Source organism: Mobula birostris, chromosome 18 (assembly GCF_030028105.1).
Source record: "Mobula birostris isolate sMobBir1 chromosome 18, sMobBir1.hap1, whole genome shotgun sequence".
NCBI lineage: Eukaryota > Metazoa > Chordata > Chondrichthyes > Myliobatiformes > Myliobatidae > Mobula > Mobula birostris.
In genome coordinates this window covers 15,126,963-15,137,114 of record NC_092387.1, presented here as the reverse complement: position 1 = coordinate 15,137,114, position 10,152 = coordinate 15,126,963, and the positions used below count along the sequence as shown (strand labels likewise).

General features: G+C 45.9%; 1 protein-coding gene across 2 annotated transcripts in view; it reads right to left on the bottom strand.

Annotated features, from left to right (window-relative positions):
• Positions 1 to 2,247: 2,247 nt before the first annotated feature.
• The window catches only part of ireb2 (iron-responsive element binding protein 2), a 68,215-nt gene continuing 60,310 nt past the window's right edge, over positions 2,248 to 10,152 (bottom strand). For both annotated transcript variants that reach the window (XM_072282253.1, XM_072282254.1), the window contains one exon: positions 2,248 to 3,134. In XM_072282253.1, coding sequence (XP_072138354.1) covers positions 3,024 to 3,134 — 111 coding nt within the window. In that variant the 3' untranslated portion in view covers positions 2,248 to 3,023. The remainder of the gene's footprint in view (positions 3,135 to 10,152) is intronic.

Genomic DNA, 10,152 nt, shown 5'->3' with positions numbered 1-10,152 from the left:
AACTGCCTGTGATCTCTCTACAAATTTGCTACTCTAAATCCCACAGACTATTGGGTGGTCCATAGTATAATGTGATCACCCTTTTCTTATTCCTTAGTTCCACCCATATAGCCTCAATTGGCGAGCTCTCCAGTCCATACTGTATGAGCATTCCCATGACTTTTTCCCACTAGTAGTGTCACCCTTCCCCCTCTAACCCCTCCAGCTCTATCACGTCTAGATCAAAGGAACCCGGACCACAGAGATGCCAGACCTGCCCCCCGTGTAGCCAAGTCTTGCTAACAGATGCATCATCGTAATTCAACATCCTGGTGTATGCTCCATGCTCAGCTGCCTTTCCTACAATATTCCTTGCATTGAAATAGACACAATTCAGAACATTATTTCCATCATGCTCAATCTTCACATTCTTGCCTTTGTACGTAGGGTTAACAATATCTTTTCCCACAACCATTCCACTATCTGCTCTGATGCTCTTGTTTCTATCCCCCGCAACTCGAGTTTAAATCGTACCCCCTCTCCCACCCCACCCCCCCATGTGTAGCACGTGCAAACATTCCTACAAGGATATCTCTGCAAACTATCCCTTCTGTGCAGATCCCACCTTCCCTGAAAGGGAGCCCAATGATCAAAAAGTCTGAAGTCCTCCTTCCTGCACCATCTCCTTAGCCACATTTATCTTCCTAGTTCTGGCCTCACTAACACAGTCAACAATCATGAGATCACAATCCTGTCAGCACCTAACTCTCTGAACTCAGTTTGCAGGACCCCCTTAACCTTCTTATTCATGTCATTGGTACTGACGTGGACCATAACCTCTGATTGCTCACCTTGCCATTGCTATGCACCAAATCAGAGATGTCTCTGACCTTGGTACCTAGGAGGCAACTTGCCATCTGGGAATCTCATTCTCGGACAGGAATCCCCTTTCTGTTCCCCTAACCGTTGAATACCCTATCCTAAAACTCACCTCTTCTCCCCCTTCTCTTCTGAGCCACAGAGCCAAACTCATGCCAGAGACCTGACTGCTTCCAGGTCACCACCCCAACAGTATTCAAGCAGTACCTGTTGTTGATGGGAACACCCATAGGGGTACCCTACAATGGCTGCTGTCCCCTTTGTCCTCCTGACGGTCACCCAGTTGCATGTGTTCTGCGCCTTAGGTGTAACTACCTCCCTGGATCACCTGTCAACTGGCCCCTCAGCATCCAAAATGGTCCAGAGTTTATCCAGACCCAGTGCCAGTTCCTTAACACAGTCTGTAGAAGCTACAGCTAGATGCATTTCTGGCAGATGTTGTCATCAGGGACACTGGAGGTCTCCCTGCTTCCCCACGTCCCGCAAGAGGTGCATTCCACTATCCTGCCTGGCATTCCCACAGCTCTAACTGTGCAATAAGAAAGAAGATAACCAGCTACAAAATCCACCTAGAACCTCTGCCTCTCCTCTCTGGGGCCTCTATATATTGGCCAAAGCCTCAGCTCCCACTGCCCCACACGATCTGTGGCACACAGGATGTCCTGATAGCACCTGCTCCTTTCTTGTCAAATCTCGCTTCCACTACACACAGTCCAATGTATCCTAGTGACCTATGATGCACAGAATGTCCCAAGTGTCCCAGCTCGTTTCTTTTCAAATCTCACTTCTGCTATGCACAACCCAAAGGCTCCTAGCGATCCGTGGTGTGCAGAATACTCCAACATTCCAGCTGGGCTCAAATGCTGGAGTCCTCAAAGACTTAACAGTTTTTCAATTGTTACCTTGGGAAATCTGGGCAGTAACCCTGCAGCATTTACACAGATATTTCATTTCAAAAGTAAAGGCTTGGGGAGAGACATGGTTTCACACCAACTATCACAGCATTACTGAGGGCAGGCCCAGCCCAAAGACAAAATAGCTTTGTCAATTTTCTCCCAGCAAAGAAGCAGCAAGCTCATCAATGCAGCCAGTTTGTGGCTGCAAGACTATGTGTTCTATACCAATGGATTAATGAAGTTTCTTGCAAAGTAAACATTTAATTTCCATTAAATTTCTCCTGGAAGAATAAACTGTCTGAAGAAATGTAGGAAATGAAACTGAGGCAGATACCATTCCAATATTGGACTTGTTTTGCTAATGGGTTATCCCTGTTAACAAATATACTCATGCAACTTTAGTGTCACCACATTGAATATTGATCATAATCTTCAGAAGGCTTTGTGTTGGGCTTTTCACAAATTACCAAACAGCATGACCACAATTTATGGCTCTGATAGTTTATTCTTACAATCTATTAAAAATGTACAATTCATCAGTAGCATTTTGTATGGTATTGTCACTAAAATACACTTATGTTGGATACTTATTCTATAATACCAAATATTTGAATGCTTCACTGTGATGTAGTTCTTGCCTGTCCAGTAAAATCTCAAATCAGCAGCCACACTGCTTCTGGTCCAAGGTCCAAGCATTGTGGCTTCTTTCCCTCAAAAAAAGCTTCTCTTCACAGTATTCTCAATAGGCATGTCAGTTTTCTCTTTTCCATTTGGGAGACCCACTTAGAGTAGAAGGCTGAGCCAAGGCCAAATCAGGGAAAAGCATGGTTGGAAAAAAATCTGGGTGTTTACAGACATAAAGGGCTTGCAAAAACAAAACCAGATTAACCCCCATGATGTAAAAAAACTTTTACAGGAAGAAGGCATTAGTGAATTAAATGAACAATGATGTCAGTGAATTGGCATCTGAACTGAAAGGGTCCATTTTGTGGCACACACTTCATGTACAGATTAAGTTACAAAACAGGTATGAAAAATGAATACAGTGATTATAAACTTAAAATGAAGAAACAAATATACTTGAAGGCAAGAAATCTATTCACAGCCAGTCGCAAGGTGCAAGTAGACGGTTTCTGAAATATACAGTACACCTGGCACGAAGGATGTCAACAGTTAAATCCAGCGCTCCAGTAGAGATGGATGCAATAATGTTATCCATGGACGGGATCCAAAACATGGTGCAGATAAAGTCAAATGATGGAACAGTTGTTATAACATCTTTCTAGCGACATAGTTCAAAATACCACCTTGTTTGTAAAAGGTGACTTCCATTTGATTGTCGAACTTTGCCACAGCACTGAATGCCTTTCCTGTGTTCGTCTACAAGACAGAATATTTGATAAATTTATATAATGCAGACACACAATATTTTTCCTGTTTTTTTCTGATGAATCAGGGTGGAGGGTGAAATTTCCCTGGTACTTTATTAGCTGCAACAAAGGGTGTTTATGGCAGAACAACTTGATTCTGCTCCTACTGTATGTCTTAGAGTCTAATGAACAGCAGCAATAGAAGACAACAAACCATAAGACCATAAGACATAGGAGCACAATTAGGCCATTCTGCACATTCCATCGTGGCTGATTGATTATCTATCCCAACCCCATTCTCCTGCTTTCACCCTGTAACCTTTGACGGCCTTACTAATCAAGAACCTACGCTTTGTGATGAGGTGTGAGAAGAACAACCCAAGACTGAACAAGGAGAGTGTGGAGAAGACTAAGGAAATCATTGTGGACATGGGGAAGGCGCAGATGAACCATCGTCCTCTGTGAATACATGGCTCCTCCATAGAGAGAGTTAAGTGTACCAGCATCCCCTTAGACTTTCTACCATCGGGCAGGAGACTCCAATGCATAAAAACAAGATTGGTCAATATGGAAAGAAGTTTCCTCCCCCAGGCCATTAGGCTTCTGAACTCCCTGCCACATCACATTCAAAGTATCAGTTCTGTACTTTAAAATATATAATTTATGCACTTTAGTTTATTTATTTATGTGTAATCCATCTGTAGATTTCATCCTTACTTTCCTAAGTTACTATGTGTGATGTATACTACAGTGCTTTATACTCTGGTTCAGAGAAACGTTGTCTCATTTGACGGTGTACATCTATATGGTTAAACGACAATAAACTTGACTTTAAAGATACCCAATGATTTGGCCTCCACAGCCGTCTGTGGCAATGAATTCCACAGATTCACCATCCTCTGGCTAAAAAAATTCCTCATCGCCTTTCTAAAAGAATATCCTTCTATTCTGAGGCTGTGCCCTCTGTTCCAAGACTCCCCCACTATAGGAAACATCCTCCCAATATCCACTCTATTTAGGCCTCACAATATTCAATAAGTTTCAATGAGATCCTCCCTCATTTTTCTAAACCCCAGAGAGTACAGGCCCTGAGCAATCAAATGTTCCTCATACATTAACCCTTTCATTCTCAGGATCATTCTTGTGAACCTCCTCTGGACCCTCTCCAATGCCAGCACATCCTTCCTTAGATAAGGAGCCCAAAGCTGCTCACGATACTCCAAGTATGGTTTGGCCAATGCCTTATAACTACCAGGTTCAGGAATAGTTATTACCGCTCAACCACAGGCTCTTGAAACAGAGGGGATAACTTCATACAGCTTCACTCACTCCAAAACTGAACTGTTCACACACCTATGGATTCACTTTCAAGGACTTCATCTCATGTTATTGCTATTTATTGCTTATTTATTTATTATTATGATTTTTTTTTCTTTTTGTACTTGCACATTTTATTGTCTTTAGCTCATTGGCTGTCCATCTTGTGTGTAGTTTTTCATTGATTCTGCTGTGTTTCTTTGTATTTAATGTGAATGCCCACAAGAAAAAGAATCTCAGGCTAGTTTATGGTGACATACATGTACTTTGATAACAAATTTACTTACTTTATAAAACCTCAGCATTACATCTTTGCTTTTATATTCTAGTCCTGTTGAAATCAATGCTAACATTGTACTTGCCTTCCTTACCACTGACTTAAGCAAGTTAACCTTTAGGAAATCCTGCATGAGGACTCCCAAGTCCCTTTGCATCTCTGATTCCAGAATTTTCTCCCCATTTAGCAAATAGACTACACCTTTACTCCTTCCACTAAAGTGCATGACCATACACTTCCCTACACTATATTCCATCTGCCACTTCTTTGCCCATTCTCCTAATCTGTCTAAGTCCTTCTGCAGACACCCTGCTTCCTCAACACTACCTGCTTTACTACCCATCTTCATGATGTTCACCAAACAGAAAAAGACTCCTTTAATCCAACTCTTTACCCCCTGCCAATCAGCTAATCTTCTATCCATGCTAGTAACTTTCTTGTAATACCATGGGCTCTTAGTTTGTTTAGCAGCCTCATGCATGACACTTTGTGAAAGGCCTTCTGAAAATCCAAGTAAACAACATCCCCTTTGTCTCACCTGTCTATTATTTCCAACAGATACGTCAGACAAGGTTTCCCTTCAAGGAAATCATGCTGACTTTGACCTATTTTATCACGTGCCTCCGAGAACCCCAAAACCCATCGTTAATAACAGACTCCAACTTCTACCCAACCACTGAGGTCAGGCTAACTGTCTTTTGCCTCCTTCTCTTTTTAAGGAGTAGAGTGACATTTGCAATGTTCCTGTCCTCCAAAAACAATTGCAGAACCAAGTGATTCTTAAAGAGATTGTGGAGGTTTGCCACCACAATCTCTTCAGCTCCTTCTTTCAGAACCCTTTGGTGTAGCCCATCTGGTCCAAGTGACTTGTCTACCTTCAGACCTTTCAGGTCCCTAACTCAACCATCTTAATTTCTCCATCTCCGCCACATCTGCTCTCAGGATGAGGCTTTTCATTCCAGAATGAAGGAAATGTCCTCTTTCTTCAAAGGGGCTTTCCTTCCTCCACCATCAATGCTGTCCTCAACTGCATCTCTTCCGTTTCACACGTCTGCTTTCAACCCATCCTCCCGCCACCCTACCAGGGATAGGGTTCCTCTTGTCCTCACATACCACCCCAACAGCCTCTGCATTCAGCACATAATTCTCACAACTTCTGCCATCTCCAATGGGAAACCACCACTAAGCACATCTTTCCCTCCCCCACCATCTACTTTCTGCTTTCCGCAGGGATCGCTCCCTTGTCCATTCATCCCTCCCCACTGATCGCTCTCCTGGCATTTATCCTTGCAAGCAAAACAAGTGCGACATCTGCCCCTACATCTCCTCCCTCACTACCATTCAGGGCCCCAAACAGTCCTTCCAGGTGAGGTGTTACTTCACCTATGAGTAGATTGGGGTCATATACTGTGTTCAGTGCTCCCAGTGTGGGCTCCTGTATATCGATGAGACCCGACGTAGATTGGGAGACCGCTTCGCTGACCACCTACACTCTGACAGAAAAAGCAGGATCTCCCAGTGGCCATCCATTTTAAATCCACTTCCCATTCGCATTCTGATATCTATCTGTGGCCTCCTCCACTGCTGCGATGAGGCCACACTGAGGTTGGAGGAACAACACCTTATATTCTGTCTGGGTAGCCTCCAACCTGATGGCATGAACATTGACTTCTCAAACTTCCAGTAATAACCCTCTCTCCACTTCACCACTCCCCACCCCCTTTTCCCTCTCTCATCTTATCTCCTTGCCTGCCCATCACCTCCCTCTGGCGCTCCTCCCCCTTTTTCCTTCTTCCATGGCCTCCTGTTAAGATTCCCCTTTCTCCAGCCCTGTATCTCTTCCACCAATCAGCTTCCCAGCACTTTACTTCACCCCTCCCCCTCTCAGTTTCAGCTGTCACCTCCCACCTTTTAACTCTACTCATCTTTTTTACCCCCCAGTCCTGCTGAAGGGACTCAGCCTGAAACATCGACTGTACTCTTTTCCATAGATGCTGCCTGGCCTGCTGTGTTCCTCCAACATCTTGTATGTGTGGCTCCCCAACAACCTTCTCTTTAGTAATAGCAACTATACTTATTTCTGTCCCTTGACACTCTTGAATTTTTGGCATACTACAAGTGAAGACTGATATTTCTTTGTTCTTCCATCACTACCTCTCCATGTGAGTAGAACAGGGAGCTAAACACGCAGCCTTGTGGTGCATCTATGCTGATGGTTTCTGTGGAGGAGATGCTGTTGCCAGTTGGGGTCTGCAAGTGAGGAAATCAAGGAGCCTAGTGCACAAGGAAATGCTGGTGTAAGGGGTTTCTTCTTTTATGTCACTCTGTAGTCTAATTAAAATGGTTTCTTTGTTATGTTATACTTGAGATGGCTTCTTTGTTATGTTAACTGCTGAGAAAGTCCTCCTGCTAGCAGTTTGTTTGGATCATGTTACTGATAAGATGGTGAACAAACCAATTGGGATGGACGTTATGCTTTCTGTGTGTCTGTAAGTTAGTGTGTGCACGGGTTTTTTTGAGGAGAAGGCGGGAGAGAGAGACAGAGGATGGACCAGGTGCTGTGAGTCTGCTAACAGGGTCGGATCCCGAGCAGGAGTCCGAGGTCCAGGGTGTTTGGTGAGGAGAGGAGACGGAGACGGACTCGTGTGGAGCATCTGGTCGACCACCGTTGTTGGTCCCAGGCGGCAGGTCGAGGTGGTCTGAGGGAGTCACAGAGTGAAGAAGGAGGGTCCTGAGCTCCAACTGTTTGTGCACAAAGAGATTGAACTTTGATAAGTGTGGCGCCTTTTATATTTTAGTCTCTATTAATTATATAGTTCCAGTAATACCTATAAACTGTAAATCATTTAATCATATCTGGTGTATTGTCTGTTATTTGGGCGGGGTGGGGTACATCACGCAGCATCCACACAAACTAATTACCCAGTTTGGCGGGGCCGAGGGCTGTTTCCCTAGACGACAGCGAGCCAAGTGACCCTGAGGCTGGCCGGGGGGCTATATTTGGAGGCTTTTGTCTGGGATTGGATCTAGTGGTATGCTGTGTGGTTGCCCTGTTTAAATCAGTAATGTGTGTCTCTGTGGGTTATTTGCTGGTTATTGCTGCATGTGTGGTGGGTGAGGTCTTTGTTCAAGTTCAGACTAGCGTTGACAAGTTGGAGGTGGAACTCGGGGCTGTCCATGCTGTTGGGAGAGAGAGGAAAGAGTGGTCTGATTTGGAGGTAGTGTCTGCGAATAAATGTTCTAGCTCTGGCAGGCTCTGCCTGGCGTTTGGGATAGTGTCCACCTCAAGAAGGGCGAAGGCGTGCGAGACGTGGGCGGAGCGGATCTCTCAGTTGTTAGATGAGTGGCAGTGCTCGGTTGAGGGAGAGCAACAGGGATTGGTTGAAAGTTTGAGTAGGCGGGCTGGTGACGGTGTTCGAGCTGTCAGGTTCACTTACACCGTAGTGACAGCTGTCAGTTATTTGAAAGAGGGGGAAAAGTTTTCAGTGTGTTTTCTCTGGCTAGGAGGGTGGCTAAATTGCTTGCAGTGCCAGGGGGATCAGCCCCTCCTTCAGTTGTTCAACTGATCTGAGAGCTGTTCGGAAACTTACTGGAAGCCCAGTGGGGGAACGGCTCGGGGTCTCTGGCGAAGCACGTTCCCAGCAACGTACCAATGAACCTCCGAAAGGAAAAGAACCTATTCCTGAAGGCTTAGAGGGACCACGCCCCAGGGTGTCGTTACAGATAGAGGGAAGCAATGCTAAAGCCATCCTCGACCCCAGGGCGCAGGTCAAGTTGTTGTACAGTTCGTTTTACAACCGGTGTCTGAAGCATTTATCCTTGACAACCGCAAGGGAACTGGAGATTTTGGGTACCAGTGCCAGTAATCATCCAGAAGACGATGACTGGTTAATGACCCTGGAGTTCATGGGGGCATTGTCTGGGCACCCAGCGTGTCGAGTTGCTTCTGAGGACGTGTGTAGCAGCCTTGAGCCGGTACCGAATTTAAACAAGACCCAGCGGTGGTACGGCTTGGGGAAAGTAGCTGAGGGTGAGACCCTCTTAGTAGATGCTCCGAACTACCAGGAGGGAGGGGAGTTGACTGCTGAAGACACCTCAATGAGAGAGAGATCGCGGCAACTGGACCCTAGCGCCGTGGAAGACATAGGCAGCGTGTGTGCAGATTATGTGATGTGGGTTTAATGTGCTGGATCTGAGGAGTGGATGTTGCCAGATCCCAAGGAGTGCGGCTGATAAGCAGAAGATGGCCGTTATTAGTTCCCTACAATTCTTCCGCTCCGAAAAGATGCCAAATGGCATGTCCGGAGCCCCTGTAGCCTTCCTGCAGGGCATGAGGAAGACCATGGGGGAAGTGAAGGTGTGTGGAGTTTTGGCGTGTGTGGAGTTTTGGCATGTGTGGAGTTTTGGCGTATGTGAATGACCACCTAGAGCTTGGGTTCACCTGGGGGGATTATAAGGCGAGGCAAGTGGCTGAGCCTGGGCGACAGAAGCGAAGTGTCAAATGTGGAGGAGCTTCTGGCCAGAGGAGTTTGGAGCGATGTGAGAAAAATGACCCGACATACCAGTTGAACTTCCTGGTGTTGGAACTGACAGTGGTGGACCTTGGGATGGAAACCCAGGTCGTCAATCTGAATCAGACACGGGGCGGGGGAGATGGGATTTGCACCGCTGAACTGAGTGCTCAGAAATGCCGGCCGGAGACTGAGTGCCGCACTTGTGGGACGACCATTGCAGACTTGGAATTCATGCTCGTCAACATGGAGAAGGAGCAACGGAATTCCAAGCCGACACTGCGGTCATGTGCTGATGAATTAATCCAGCGAGACGAAACAATGACCCACCTTCGAAGGGATCACCAGAAACTCAACATATCAATTCAGAAAAGATTGGAAGACTTACAAGTTGGGGAAGATCAAGGAAGTGTTCTGACTAAGGCCAACAGAAAACCGAGAGCACAGGGAGGGGAGTTTGACTACACTCCCGAGGAAGTGAAGAAATGGAGGACAGATCTCGGAAAAGGGAGGCAGATGCTTGAAAGGAACCTGAAGATGACTATTGACAGTTTAAATGGAGTGGTAAAACTGAAAGTTGACCTGGAAGAAGTCATCAGGAGGAAAAAACCAGAGGCTGAACATCCTTTAACTGCCGCTTTTCAGGTCAGGATGGAAGAAACTGGTGGAGTAACTGCGTCCCAGATTGAGATGGCCAAGAACCGTGAGTCAGAACTGCTGAGGCTGTGGCGAGAGTTGAAGGAGTCCCCGAAGAAGCCGTCGTCTTGACTGCAGGAGGCTGAAGGGGTAGCCCCGACTAAATGCTTCAGTTTGGAGAAACTCAAACAGCAGCTACTGATTGAGGAAATGAGGAAGAATACGGATTCGAAGGATGATGTGCTGGACATGTGGTACCTGCTGCTTTTCGCTAACTTCACCATGAT